Raw genomic sequence first — 15463 nt, forward strand, 5'->3', positions numbered from 1 at the left:
CATCCTTGCCGTATATCTTTGGAAGTTCTGGTCCTGAGAAGTTTATCACAGTAAATGTAAGCTCTGGTCACAATTAAAATGAAAGGACCAGGGACATTTTCTGGAAAGTAAGAGAATACATCATCTGATATTGAAATTCAAAAGGGTAGTCACAGTGGAGATGCTCTTGGCTTCTGACTCCTGTTGGTTTTGAGGGCTTCTCCAAAGGTGGGCACCAAATGCATTCTCTACCCAGTTCTGACACTGTGACTGGTGGCATGCATTGGTGAGGTGGTAACTGGGTGACACCTTTAGTGGGAAAGAGTTATCATAGAGCAGAAGGTCACATCAGAACTGGTTAGGTCCATGCTGAGTGTCCTCGTTAGGGCCCAGGGGCAGTTGCTTTCTTACTGGTAACTTCATCTTCATTCTGCATTGAGCTAGATGTGCTCATGTTGACTTGATCACTAAGGCCTCTAGTGACACTGTCATAGGATGGTGGGAAAGATGTGGTAGATGAAGTTTCAGATTTGCCTGGGAGTGTGCAATTTTCATCTGCCATGAATACAAAAACATCTGGGGGTAACACAGCCTCCTCCTCAGCCCTGGGCACACCTGGGGGGTTGGAGATTATCGTGGAACGGTGCAACACATAGCTCCGATAGGCCTTTTGAATGACAGTAGCTGAAATGTCTTCCTGCTTCCATCGGAGGGTGGTTGCTATTGGTTCATAGGATGTTTTTGAAACATTAGTTGCCATAAACTTCTCTTCAATATTTGCCTTCAGAGAGTCCAACTCCCCAGATTCTCCCAGAACATTCTTAGTGAAGGCAAAAAGAATGTCCAAACAGTGAATCTTATCTCCAGGGACCAAGGGCAGGTCCATCTGGATTAATATATTCCGATTGGGTTTTGGGATTCGGAGGGGGCCTGAAAGGGTGTCTGCAAAGTCTGAGAGGGCAGAAAAGGTAATAAACTGAGTGGCCTCTGGGTCAAACTTCTCCCAGGTTTCATAGAACATGTCAAAGTCATCCTCACTCAGAGGTTCACTGCTCTCCTGCGTGGCCACATTGAAGTTCTCCAGAATTACTGCAATGTACATGTTGACCACGATGAGGAAGGAGATGATGATGTATGTGGTGAAGAAGAGAATTCCCACAGCTGGGTTCCCACAGTTCCCCCGGGAGCCATTGCTGTTGGGCAGATTGGGGTCACAGTAAGGGGGTCCTGTGTTGAGGATGGGGCTGAGGAGACCATCCCAGCCGGCTGATGTGGTGATCTGGAAGAGGCACAGCATGCTGTTGGCGAAGGTCTGGAAGTTGAACATGTCATCAATGCCAGCCTCCCAACTTACATGGGGGAAGCTGGCCATGCCAAAGATAGAGTAGATGAACATGACGAGGAAGAGCAGCAGTCCTATGTTGAAGAGGGCAGGCAGGGACATCATGAGGGCAAAGAGCAGTGTGCGGATTCCCTTGGCTGCTCGTATCAGCCTGAGGATGCGACCAATTCGGGCCAGGCGGATGACTCGGAAGAGCGTTGGGGAGAAGTAATTTTCAAGTGACGTAAGAATTGCAGAAAATACCAGGCCTGTAGAGGAGGGAGAAATGATCTAATTAGTACTTGCAAGCATGAGCCCTGACAAAGCTGGCTGCAATCACATTCTCTCATCTCTGCTCTGTATGGATCTTCACGTGAGCATCTGTATTCAAGGACTCTGGACCCTCTAAGCCTTGCATGGTGGTTGGCATAAAGTAGGGGCTCAGTATGTGCTCATTGCATAAAACTTTTCCCTCTCAAGTAAGTCCCATGCTTCCCACCATGCTTTTATATTTCTTTCCCTCCACCCGGAATGTCTTCATCTTAGTCAACCTCCATGTTCAAAGCCCTATCTTCTGCAGCCTAGTTTATCTGCAAGCGACTGCACCATATTCCACATGTTCACAGGTCTTGTCTGTTTCTGTCTATGACACAGGTCCTACTCTTCCCTGAGAATTCAGCATTGGGACATGTCTTTCCTCCACCTTTCCCTGGTCCTGTGCTCTGTGAAGGCCAGGATCCCCTGTGATTCATCTCCCCATCTCCTACTGTGAAGATTGACTCAGTTCCTGGCACATGGTCCTATGGATAATTGTACAGAGCCTGGTGTTAATTATAAGGGGGCCTGAAGAGTCAGGCAACTTGCTGACAGCTAAAGTAGAATGGATTTGAATGGCCAGCTGTCTGCATAATGGCTTTTATTTGTTTCTTTCATCTCTAGCTGTGTTTGAACTCTATGTTAGGGCCTGGAGATGGGCTTGTTTAGGGTCAGTTATGGCCTGCCAACCCCCAATTATGAAGAAAGTTGGAAAGATGAAGAATGTACATGTTTCCCTATATGATATCTAACTTGAAGATTTGTGAAGCTTGATCTTGAGGCTGTGGATGCCTATTGGGACCATGAGAGATTGGGTGAGGCCTTTAGGTCAGACAGGATTCAAAACCTCTCAAGACAAATGGTGAGGGGTATGGTGGTAAGCTCTCTCTCCTTGCCAGGGTTCCCTTGACCCCTTTCCCCTACTTGTCTTTTGTCATATGAATATGGGTGGTCACAGTATTGTGTTGGAAGGAGGAAAGAAGGGGGAAGAGATTTGGGAAATGATTATAATATTGTATTATAAAATCTTTATGAAAGCCCCTCTCTTAAAGCAAGTTTAACTGGGATATTTTTCCACAGTGTGTTATGTGTCTGTGTAATCTACTGAGATTCTGCCAGCCAACCAGTCTCCATAATACTTCTAGGGAGTATGAGTCTTCATACTTGTAGCAATTAGATACTCAATACATGCCTTGCTAGTGGGAAGGAAGGAAGGGAGAGAGGGAGGGCAGAAGGATGAAGAGGTGGGTTCTTTTACTTGTTTTCCAGTTGTCTCTATGACTGGTTTCTAACCAGTGGATGGTGTTGCTGTGTAGGTCATAGGAGCTGGTAGTTAAGGTGTCCCCATCATAGAATGGAGTACTTTGAGTATATTTTATTTCTGTAGTGTTGATATGGGAAGTCACATAAGCAAGCTCTTTTCTCTACTATAAAGTCAAAATGACCTTTAGTATTTCTCACTTTGGAAAGAAAACAATCAAAACAAACCTCTTACAAAAAAAAAAAAAAACAGCAGCAACAGGAAAACAAACAAAACAGAAAACAAAAACAAATGTAAACCTCCCAAACAAATAAACAACCCAAGGCTGTGTTTCAGCACCAGGGCAGGGAGATTGATTAAGTGCTGCCAAGTCGTATTTAGATGCTGTTAGCTCTTGATGGTAAATCAATGGAAAATTAAATCTACAGCTATGCTCTGACATGAAAAGTAAGCAGGTCATGATATAACAGGTCAGGATATATTTATAATGCAAAGTAAAGCTGGTGCACTGGGATTTGGCCTTTGTAGGGCCAAACTTTGCCTAAAGCACAAGAAGGCTAAAGGCATTCTCTTGGTTGTTGGTAGAAGGCAGCTAGTTTATTAGAAGAACATTAGCCTGGTCTAAATTCAGCTCTACCCTTAACAAACTGTATGACCTTGCATAATTTTCTTAAGCTGTAAGGCTCAACTTTAAATGTATAAAATGAGGATAATAACACCCCTTCAGAGAGCTGTTGTGAAGATCCAAGGAGCCTAGCCCAGTCTTCAGAAGTCAGCAAGCACTCAACTGTGGTGGCTCTATTCCCTTCTTTAGCTTCTGACTTTGTAAGTTTTCTCTGAACACCCATTGGCCCCCAAATACTGGGCCTATCATTCGAACACCCAGAGCCTCTAAGAGCATTGATCTCTTGGCATGGATCCTTTGATTTGTCTATCACTCACATTCCCTAAGTGGACAGTTATATAAAGATTTAATTGCAGATCCTTGACGTAAGAATCTCCTTTGAACACTCTTAGTCTTCGATCACTCTTCTGGCAACCACCTCCTTTTCCAGAAAGTATTTAATGACTCACCTCACATCATATCACCCATTCTCCTCTTTGAAGACCATCAAGATAAGGCCCACTGGAAACTCCATCATCTTATATTCTCTGGAGGAGTGATTGTCCCTATCAGCCCCAAAGTTCAGGCAATGGGCTATGCACACAGTAAGTGCCTAAAAACATTTTGTGACAGCATGGGGAAGGCCAGTGGAAACTCTCCATTTCACAGAGAGGACAAGGGGCATTTTAAATCTCCTCCTCTCGGAAAGCAGCAAATACTAGGCTCCTCTAACATATAATGTATATTGAAAAAGTTTGTTGTTGCCCTCTTGGTTTTGAAAAAAACCCCAAGCAACCCCAAGTAGAAGCTGGGCTTCCCCACCACGTGTAAGCCCACTTACTCCCAATGGAGAGGACCACGACGATGAAGTCAAACACATTCCAGCCATTGGTGAAGTAGTAATGCCGCAAGGCGAACATCTTCATGACACACTCGCCCGTGAAGACAGCCACAAAGAACTGATTGATTTTGTTAAGAATTTTTGTCTTTTCTTCACTCTGCTCATCAGTCTCCACCATCATGGTGATCATGTTGAGGCAGATGAGGACCATGATAACAATGTCGAAAGCTTGTCTGGTCACAATGTCAAAGACAAAGCCCTGGTACTTGTTCTGAGAAAACAAGAGATGGTCCATCAGGGCCTTTCTGGCCAACATACAAGAGGCATCTGGAGAGGCTGTATTCTCCATAGATGGCTTCCTAAAATCTCTCTCTTATCTTCCTCACACCACATCCAAACAGAAGCCAAGTCCTGTCTTTACTCCTTCCAAGATCTTTTTTTTTTTTAAGATTTTATTTATTTATTTGACAGAGAGAGAGAGACAGCCAGCGAGAGAGGGATCACAAGCAGGGGGAGTGGGAGAGGAAGAAGCAGGCTCCCAGTGGAGCAGGGAGCCTGATGCAGGGCTCAATCCCAGGACCCTGGCATCACACCCTGAGCTGAAGGCAGATGCTTAATGACTGAGCCACCCAGGTGCCCCAACTCCTTCCAAAATCTTATTCTTGGTTGATTCTACTTCAGTGCCTCAATTCAGTGATTCTCCTCATTGCCTTTCCCACCCCCTTGAAGTCACCAGGCACTTTTTCCTTGCTGGTGCACCATTTGCAAGTTCTTCCCATCCCATCTCTTTGCTATCTGAATCCCAATAGTCTTGAGTGATCCACTTTTCTTAAGCCCCACTCCTTCCAGGGAGATCTCCCTAATCACCTAATCACATCACACCACATTGCCTATTTCCTCTTTCCTCCCAAAGCCTTTATAGTAAGTCTTGAGTTCTAGCATTTCATGTGTGCTTTTCTTCTCTACTACATAGTGAGGTCTTTTAAGGATGGCACCATATGTTATTTAACATTGTGTTCCCATTGTGCCTGTATAACATGAGTTCAAGAACTACAAACTCAGTGGCTGCTCATTTCCCCCCACCCCAGGGCAAGAGGGTAGGCCAGGAGTCCTTCTTGTTTCCCACTGTAACTTCTGGACCTCTGCTCCTCCTGCATCTTGCAAAACCCTCCTCCTTTGAAGCTTGTGTCTTCTAGGTAGTTCATCTTCACCTCTTCTTCATTGCTGCCACCTACAAACCTCCTGGTCCTTCAGCTTCATTACTGAGGAGTGAGGTTTTTGGCTAGACTTGCCCACTCTTTGCTACTATCTCTTGGTTCCTTGGCTAAATCTCTAATGATCTAGCTGTTCCTATCTTTTTTTTTTTAAAGATTTTATTTATTTATTTAACAGAGATAGAGACAGCCAGTGAGAGAGGGAACACAAGCAGGGGAGTGGGAGAGGAAGAAGCAGGCTCACAGCGGAGGAGCCTGATGTGGGGCTCGATCCCACAACGCCGGGATCACGCCCTGAGCCGAAGGCAAACGCTCAACCACTGTGCCACCCAGGCGCCCCTAGCTGTTCCTATCTTAAAGAAAAATCTTCCTGAACCTTACATCTTCTTCCAGCTATCGCCGTACTTCTCCCCCCACTTTCACAGCCAAGTTCTTGAAGGCATTTTGTGCAATCACTTTTTCCCATTCACTCCTCGATTCACCCTCACCTGGCTTTTGTTCCCATCCTGCCACTGAGATGGTTCTCTTTAAGATCACCAATGACCTCCAGAATGTAAGTCCAAAGACACCTGTTTGGCATTGCTGCCACCTTGAAACTCTCCTTTCTGAGTCTCCATCATGCCTTACTTCCCTGGTTCTTTTCTTGCCTTCCTGGCTCTTCTTTTTCCCTTGTCCTAAGCACCCTTTGCTCTTCATCCCATTCTTTCTCTCTAGGAATCTCTCCAACCTGTGAATTGGTATGTGTGTGATTTTTGCTATTTTTCCCCTATGTCACAGGACTATAGTCTCTTTGAGAGCAGGAACTTTGTATGTGTTGCTCACTGATCTATCCCCAGTGTCTGCAGAGTACTTGGCATGCAATAGATGCTCAATAAATAGATGAATAAATGGATGACAGAATGGACAGCTCTGAATTACCCACACCTCAAATAAAATTAGAAGACTACTCTATTGTATACAACGGGCACTTACTGAATGTACACTATGTGCTGGGCTCTGTATAAGTAGAGGCAAAGAGGACCCTGTCATGAGTCTCACCAGGGAGCTCACAGGAGCTACAAAGCAGACAGTGGGGAGAAGGGCTGTGACAGAAGTTGGGTCTAGCTTTTTTCTTCCTGGTGGGGAGAGGTTGCTACCCTGTTGGGTTAAAGCAAAGAATCAGACCCAGGTGGGTCTGGCTCTGGGCATAACTGCTGGCCCATGTCTTTTCTGGAGTGGGAGGGGTATTGAAGAGCCACTAATAACTTCCATTTCATCACTGAAAATGGTGAAAAAATAAAAGCCCATCATGACCACACAACTTCTAATTATTTTTTTCCATTTTTTATAATAATTTTTTGTTATGTTATGTTAGTCACCATACAGTACATCCCTAGTTTTTTATGTAAAGTTCCATGATTTATTACTTGCATAGAACACCCAGTGCACCATGCAATACGTGCCCTCCTTAATACCCATCACTGGCCTATCTTAATCCCCCACCTCCTTCCCTCTAAAGCCCTCAGTTTGTTTCCCAGAGCCCATAGTCTCTCATGGTTCATTCCCCCTTCTGTTTATCCCCCCTTATGCTCAGCAAAATAAGTCAAGCAGAGAAAGACAATTATCATATGGTTTCACTCATTTATGGAACATAAGAAGTAGGAAGATTGGTAGGAGAAGAAAGGGAAGAAGGAAGGGGGGGTAAACACAACTTCTAATTAAACAGAGCAGGTGGCATTACTAAGTTGTGGGGGTTGAGTTTGCTCTGGATATTTGGATGCTGGGGAAAGGAGCAGCTTGCTGGCTGCTCTTGGCTTAACCTGTGGGCAGGGTTCACTCCTTTGCAAACTTCAGTGCTCTTACAGATGATGAAGTGTGACTGATGATGTGATATTCTAGAGCCCATTATTTCCTTACAAAATGAAGTATGTAAAATCTGCTTTTAGTAATTTCTACAGCAGAGAATGTTATAGAATAAAATTTCCCAGACTTGTGGAAGCTGTAGTCTTTGTTATGGATGAAGCATACAACTTAGAACTTGAGCTTTGCCAGTGGTGAGGAGGAGTGTGTGAGTGTGTATGTGTATCCCAGGTTGGCCTTGCTGTGAAATGGCACCCATGAACCTGTGGGGCAGAACTCCTGTGTCAATGCTGAGCTTATCTGACCAGCTCAACCTGTTGGGACTGCTAAAGGAAGAAGGTGAGCATTTCAGTGTCAATAATCTAGTGAAAAGAGAGCTGAATCTGGGAAGGTGAGTCTTAGGTAGGAGTGGGAATATCTCTTTTTGCTTGTGTTTCGTTCTTGGCTCTGGACTTTGAGGAAGGCAGATGATCAGGCTTGTCCCACTGGGTGGTGGGTGCCAAGATGTTGCTTGCCAGATAGATGCTGGCCAAGAGTGAGGATGGGCCAAGGCTTGTGGATCCTGGAGAGCAGCCATATACAGTTGCTGTTTGGGCCCCTGTTCTGCTAGTTTCCCCTTTGGGACCCGTAAGACTTCAAAGTCTTATTTAAATGTTCCAGCTTTGCCTCAACTATGATAAGGGGAGCAAAGGGGGAAAATGTTGGCTGTGCTTGGAACAGAGTATTAAGGAGAGAGCCACATTCTTCCACTAAAGCTAGGACAGTATTGATAGTTAATTAGTAATACACCCCCTTCCCATCCAAAGGAATGATGAATCTCAGAAACACAGTTGGGCTGTGAGGTCTCACTTCCCTTATCCATGTGGTGGGCCTCCCCCATTGCCAGGTCTTGTTTATGGCTTAATTAGCAGAAATGGTGCTTTTGTCATAGATCTTCCTGCCCAACCATTGACTTCCACTCCTACTGCAGTGCCTGGAATTTCAACATTAGGTTCTGACATTTGTATTAAGATAGTGTCCTCTCCAGGGTCCCTTTTTGAAATGCAGCTCATCTTATCTCAGTGGAATTGTCCTCCTTGAAAGGAGGAAGCTATGGTGGCCTGTGGGATTGGTTTTTAAAAGGGGAGAAGCTGAGATGTTTAGAGAGATTGAGCAGTGTGTAGGGCAAAGTCCTAACAATTGTCGTGATTTTGCCAAGGGTTGCCCCTAGCACAGACCCCTTAGTGTCTGGTTCAAGTGTAGATTCAGCATCAGTCCAGCCACCAGTGAAGGCCAGCAGGGACTCAGCTGCTTATTTCTCTGTAAGTCTCAGGATCCTCCTCCCCTGACTTGACGCTAATTGGTTGGGTTCAGCCATTTACCTATATCTTTTAATTCTGAGCCTGCTCCTGCCCATTGGACTGGCTGACAGAGGGGTACTCCCTGAGTCTTAAGGCTCACTCAACCCTAGTTATCTTGATGGGGGATTTGGAAGGAAATCTCTGCCTCTACAGAGATCTGAATGTCCTATCACCCCTCATTGTAACACTTCTTATCAGAATTGAGCATAGCGATACATGTATGATCACTATTTCCAAGTAAAGTATACCCAAAGGTCATAGCATTTTTTTCTCCCATAAATGTTTTCAAGATTATGTGCTCATGAAGTTTTTAGTAACTTATGCAAAACTCATGCTTTGATTTAGAAATCCTAATGCCTTGGCCAACAGAATACATATCTCCTTAATTCTAGGAAAAAGTCCTCTCCTTTGCTGTAGGTCCTTAGGCTTTGCCCTGGTGGTGGGGGGGGGGGAGGATTAATGGCATTGTGTCCTAGACAGCACCTGTAGCTTTCTTCACAGATACTGCATCTTAACCACAGAAAGGCTATGTAAAGGGACAAGATGTCAGTTCCATTCTGATGGCTCAGAAATTCTTGGAAGAGGTTCCGTTGTACATTTCCTACATAGCAATACTCTCCCAAACCTGTTCATCTACTCTCAACAGAGGCCAACTAGAGGTTTGACATCTTCCATCTTCTGGTGGAGGACTGAGAAGAACTTAGGTGATAATATATATGGTTAGGTGTTGCGTTTCATGGGGGAATAAAAGGGCATGTCTCTTAGGGTTTTTGTGAATAAAGGAATCAAAATGGAGTATAGTTCTAAGTTTCGGTCAATCTTTAAACACAACAGTGGGATGACTTTTGGTTCCTATTGACCATGACCATGACTGGGGCCAATATCCCAGGGGCTTGGGTTTTGACTATTTCCTGTCTGTCTACTGTAGGCATGGGGTGGAATGTAGGGTGAAGCTGGAGCTGCACCTAGATCACTGCAACCTAGATCATGATGCATAACCACACAAACACTTCATCTCAGAGCTCTTACCACCTTTAGTATCATTTAGCCTAACCTGCTCCCAATCCTGTGATTGAACCCTAAACTGGTTGGGGAACTCAGTACTTCCCTAAACAGATCTATTGGGAGTAACTGGGAGATATATTCACCCCAGAAGACCAGAGTTCCTTCTTTCAGACTTCTCATTCCTTGGGCCTGGGGACTCTCATTACCTCATCCCCAAATTCAACCCAGATGTCTCCCTTCACAGAAAGCACTGGCCAACCCCTAACCAGCATAAGCATAAGCTATCGGTTGGATTTCCAGACACATTCTGCTTCAGGAAAGTTCTGGGGCTCACCAGGGGCCGTGGGATGGGCTTCTGGGGCTTCTTGGAGCCCAGCTTCTTCATGGCATTGTAGTACTTCTTTTGCTCCTCTGTCATGAAGATGTCCTGGCCCCCTAAGTGCAGGAGAGGATAACACACACTGCTGTTATTAAAGCAGCAAGAACTCCCAGAGATACCAAAATCAGAGCATGCTGGAGAAGAAGAACATCTCCACCTTCTCCCTTCTCTGCCGAAAGACATGTCAAGGCCAGAATCAAGCAGGGTCCTGCCCAGGTGCCACAACTAGTGACAGAGTGGGTGAGACTGAGCCCCAGCTCTGACTTTCTGCCTGAGTCTCTGGAACAAAGCCTGTTTGTTTCTCCTCTTCAGGAACCCAGAGGTGTTGCTTGGGCAGAGAGTGGGAAGAATTTGGGAGCAGAACTTAAGGGGACGGTAAATATCAGTTTAAATCTGAGCCTTGAATCCAGCTTGATCATTTTAGTCAAATCCACTGGGATGCTGGAATCATAGTTCCTGCCAGGGGTAAGAGCTTCCCTCAAGACCTTGAGATTTAGCCCCTTGACACCTTCCTGGAGAGGAGGAGCTAAGGACAGTTACTGCCTTATCCAAAGGTCCTTGGAGAACTTTTGATTGGTTCTTTTGAGGCTCTGCCATTTCATTGCCCTCTGCTGTTAGAGTGCCAGAATTACCACCATCGGAAATGTCTTCCTCCCTTAGTTTTGGATTTTCTTTGAGGACCCTCTAGACCTCCTTCATTCAACCCCTCACCTTTCACTTTCTGGCATAATTTGAAAACTTCCTAATTCCATAGCATGTTTGTGTAAATTAGTTCACTGCAAATGCTGGGGAAATGGGCTGAAATCTCTGTGATTTGAGAGGAGATTTTAGAAAATCTGTGGATACAGAGAGCCTCCAGGGAGAGACATCTCAGTGGGGCAAGGGCAGCGGGTTGGGAACACTGGGTGGGGCCACACTGAAAATTCTGGGCAAGGAGTCAGCAAATATAGTCCCCCCTCCAACTTCATCACTGGCTTACCTCATTCTATCACTTCATATGGCCAACTCCCTGTCAAGGTCTCAGTTTCCTCATCTATACAATGGGAAAAGGGATTGCTTGAGTGGTCTCAAAGCCCCCTAGGGTGCTGAGGACATTGATCAGCACTTCACAGCTATCTTGCTGAGCCCCTTTGGGGCAGAGAAGCGCTGCCCACTTCTTATCTCCAGAACTCTGGCCAAGGACTTCCTATAGGTGAGAAGCCCATGCCATTAGATATTTATTCTAAATTATAATAGTACAGTAGCTCAGTCCTGAACTAAGTGCTTCTTTTATTTTTTAACAGATTTTATTTATTTATTTATTTGAGAGAGAGAGAGAAAGTGAACGAGGGAGAGAGAAAGAGAGACAGAACACAAGCAGTGGGGAGGGGCAGAGAGAGAGGGAAAAGCAGACTCTCTGCTGAGTGGGGAGCTGAATGTGGGGGCTTGATCTCAGGACTGCAGGATCATGACCTGGGCTGAAGGCAGATGCTTAACCGACTGAGCCACCCAGGCGCCCCTAAACTAGGTGCTTCTTGTACAGGCTTTTACTTTCCCCTCACCAGAATCCTGTGAGTAGGTTATTATTAACTCCCCTGAATGGATGAGAAAGCTGAGGCTCAGAGAGTTTTTAAAAATTGCCAGGTCAGCCATCTAGTGAGTGGTTGAGTAGGGAGTGCAACCCCAGTTTGTATGGTGCCAAAACCAATGCTGGGCTCTCAGTGCCATGCTATGTGACTTATCCCTACGACCCTGTTTTTTTTCTCTGGATCACAGCTTACATTAGTCTAAAGTGGTGCTTTGTCTGCTTCAAAGGAATGGAGGGTGTTAAATGAAAGGATTAATAGAAGGTAGCAAGAAAGTGTTTTACACCTTTAATGCCCTAACATTTTAATGTAAATATGAGAGGTTATTCGGTATTGGGTTCATATTCATCAGAGTCAGCATCCATGGATGCAAGAGTCTTCCTCCCCAACCCAAGGAGGGTTGGGATTCTGCCAACACTGGAGCTCTGGCCCTTGCTGAGGCCCTCTGACTCAATGCTTCAGGGGTCAAGGCCCAGACAGAGGCAGCAAGTACTGGAGCCCTTTCTTTCCCTGTTGATGTTTCCAAAGGATCACCTGGGACACACCCAGCACACCTGGTTCCAGCTGGGAAGACCTGGGCACTCTGTGAGAGAGGAAGGGGACCCTGACTGAAGTGAGGATGTTGTTGACACAGAGAAATGCAGCTCTTCCAGCAGGAGCCTTAGGACACCAGGCAGGGGTGAGGGCTGCAATCAGGGTGCAAAGGTGGGTATTGGTGTTAAAGGCCAAAATTGGGCTCCTGGTGAGACATGAAGGCTTGGAATAATGTTGGCTTTAGGCATAAGGTCAGAGGACAGGGGATGGAAGATTTGTGGAAACATCTGAGCCCCACTTATCTTTTTTTTCTGTTGATTGAAGTTGTCAATTATGACCCCAACGAAGAGATTGAGTGTGAAGAAGCCACCAAAAATGATGAAGATGACGAAGTATAAGTACATGTACACATTGTCTTCCCACTTGGGCTGCAAGTTCACCTGTGAACAGACAAGGTGAGGCATGGGGAGCAGGTGGGTGTATGTTTGTGTTCATCACTGAGACAAGGACCTGGGTATGGGTGGATGGTTTATTTGGGAGTCAGGAAGCAGGACTGAGGAAGAGAGAGGGTAAGCAGGAGAAAAGCCGAAGGGGGTGTTGTTAAGCATGTGATCACTGGGGGGCAACTGGTGCTCCATCCTATTGGGGTTCTCCAATGAACTGTGTACAATCCACCAGAATTGTGCCTCTAAGGGATTGAGAAGCTGAAGCATTTATCTGCAGACTCCCCAAACTTCTGTGAGGGTTGACTTTATGGACATTCGATCCCCTGTCCTTTGGGGAAGAGCCGCTGAGCAAGCTCTGAGGCATTGAAGAAAGTCAAGTCTCAGAGAATCAGAAGCACAGCATGGGAGTGAACTCAAGAGGTGGGCTGAGGGGGTTGGGGCAGGGCATTAGCTCTGCCACAGCAGCAAAGGGTCTTTCCTCAGCAGCACCCATCTCCTCCGCCTGCTGCCGCAACAATACCCTTGTTGTAGCCACACCCTGCTCCTGCCTCTGCCCAGGGAGTGCCCTCACACACAGTCCTGAAGAGGTTATCTGATATTTTCCTCAATGGTGAGCAGAAGAATTTGAAAAGCCTGGGGAGTATGCCTGGTAGGGCAACAGGTGAGGTTGGCTTATACATTCAATATAGGGCCAGCTGGACACTGCTCCAGGGAGGGATAAGGCCAGGCTATGGGGGGACTGCTTTTTCTGGCACCAAAGCCATTGTCAGTCCATTTCAAATAGACTGATGTGAGTGGGATGCACCAAGGGGAAGGCAGTAGGCACAGCAGGCTGAGACTCACATCTCGGGCATCAACAGCTGCATACATGATGTCCATCCAGCCTTTAAAGGTTGCCTGGAAACAAGGAGCAGAGGCCACTCAGTGTCTGCCCATTATCTACACTGAACTCTGTTTTTGATTCACTTATTTGTCTGTTTTTCTCATAGAGCATGGGCCCCCTGGAGGCAGTTCTTTATATCTCCCAGGGCTAAGCACGGTGCCTGGCCCACCACAGCTACTCAGGGATTATTGTTGAACCAATGCATGAACAAACAGTGGGATGTAGGAAGGTGTGGGTAACTGCATGACAAATGTATAAGCAATTGCATCAACACCTGATTGAATGGAGGACTGAATGAACAAGCAGATGAAGGCAAGGTATGGATGAATGAATGGGAGTGTGAATGTGTTTGCCTGTCATCACCACCAGCACTTTCTATCATTACAATATACCTGGAACACAATTTATTACCATCTAGGAGAGGATCTGCAGAAGACTGAACAGATGGCTATATCATGTCTATTTTGAACAAATAGTGAATTCTAAGTTGTCATCTGATAAAATTTCTTTGCAGGTTCATCCCTTTATTCTATGCTGCCAGCCCACACTTGTCTAATTGCACCACTGTGACATTACTTTCATTGGTAAGGCCCTTTAGCCTCATGCTAGTCTATAGGAATAGAGAGTGACTTCAGCTCACACTGACTGCTATCCCTTGCAAAGTCTCTACATAGCAACTTCTGGAAGACCCCAGACCCTCCACGTTATCACGTAACCAAAGGAAGAAACATGGTTGATCTCAGGACTTACCACCTGCAGAAGTGCTAGGTAACCCATTGCAACATTATCAAAGTTGACTTTCACGTTGACCCAGAAGAAGCTGCCAGTGTGGTTCTGATCTTTACAGTCAGATATGTTATTCACGATAGACAAAGGCACAAGAGAAAGGTATTCATTGGTTTTGTTGATGCACCGCCCAAACTTCCCTGCAAAGAAGTTCACACCCATGATGCTGAAGATGAGCCAGAAGATGAGGCAGACGAGGAGGACATTCATGATGGATGGGATGGCACCCACCAGGGCATCCACCACCACCTGGGGGGAAAGGTAAAAGGATCTGGAATCCTACTTGCTGGATCCCACTTCTGTCTACACTCACTCAGTCAGCTTCATGAGCCAGTGGCCTTTGGAAGCAGCTGGAGAAGTGGGTTAATTAGGGCAATAATTAAGACTCAGAAGACTGAGAGGCACTGGGCAGCTGAAGATGGGTTTAGATCTTCTCCCTAACTTCATTCTGGGCAGGTGTTAGGGTCTTTCCCCAAGATTGAGGAGATGGATGAACTTATAGTACACACATGCTCATTTAGGGGTGAGTGCATGTGTTGTGCTTGCGTATACAGACTTCTAGGACCTTGCTTTATTCTTCTTAAATGCTGCTTTAAAAGGGCTTTTAAAAATATAGCTCAAGGTATGCCTCGGTCAAGAATCAGTGAAAATCGAAATCCATATTCACTAACTTGCTCATCTGTAAAGCAGCAACCTAGAGGTAAAACAGTTTCAAACTATGTCAGTTGTAAGTTCCTAGTGTTTGTGAAGGTACAGGTGAATTTTTGAAGTCCACTTGTGTTTTTGAAGATAGGATTCTTCTTTGAGTCAATGGTAGAAGAAAGCAAAACCTCACTTTTGGTAAGTACCTGGAGCCTTTTGTAATTATGGGGGGGGGGACAAATTAGCAGTCCCTTGTTCCCCCAGTAATTCAAGGGCATGGCTTGTGAGCATTCCATCATGAAGAAGACAGTGAGAGCAATGTGGAGGTGACAGTGATGGGCAAGGAAAGGGGTGGATGAAAGGGAAGAATCCATAGGACCCCATGACTATGTTATGTTAGAGAGGATGCATTCCAGTGGATGGTGGCCATGGTGCTGAGCTGATGGTGCCACCACATTTAAATGGAGTGTCAGAGGAAAGGCTCATTTGTCTTGGAAAAATGAAGGGTT

The 15463-nt window shown here is 45.6% G+C and overlaps 1 protein-coding gene across 5 annotated transcripts in view; it reads right to left on the bottom strand.

Moving 5' to 3' along the window:
- Positions 1-246: 246 nt before the first annotated feature.
- The window catches only part of SCN10A (sodium voltage-gated channel alpha subunit 10), a 103520-nt gene continuing 88303 nt past the window's right edge, over positions 247-15463 (bottom strand). For 4 of the 5 annotated variants that reach the window (XM_045798135.2, XM_045798134.2, XM_045798133.2 and 1 more), the window contains 6 exons: positions 14277-14561; positions 13487-13540; positions 12500-12637; positions 10054-10158; positions 4322-4592; positions 247-1569 (listed from right to left, as the gene is read on the bottom strand). In XM_045798135.2, coding sequence (XP_045654091.2) covers positions 362-1569; positions 4322-4592; positions 10054-10158; positions 12500-12637; positions 13487-13540; positions 14277-14561 — 2061 coding nt within the window. In that variant the 3' untranslated portion in view covers positions 247-361. Of the gene's footprint in view, positions 1570-4321; positions 4593-10053; positions 10159-12495; positions 12638-13486; positions 13541-14276; positions 14562-15463 lie in introns of all 5 variants that reach the window. The other variant, XM_087870333.1, reaches the window with a different exon arrangement.

The sequence above is a fragment of the Ursus americanus genome, chromosome 20 (assembly GCF_024610735.1).
Source record: "Ursus americanus isolate L20-20 chromosome 20, mUrsAme1.1.p, whole genome shotgun sequence".
NCBI classification, from domain to species: domain Eukaryota; kingdom Metazoa; phylum Chordata; class Mammalia; order Carnivora; family Ursidae; genus Ursus; species Ursus americanus.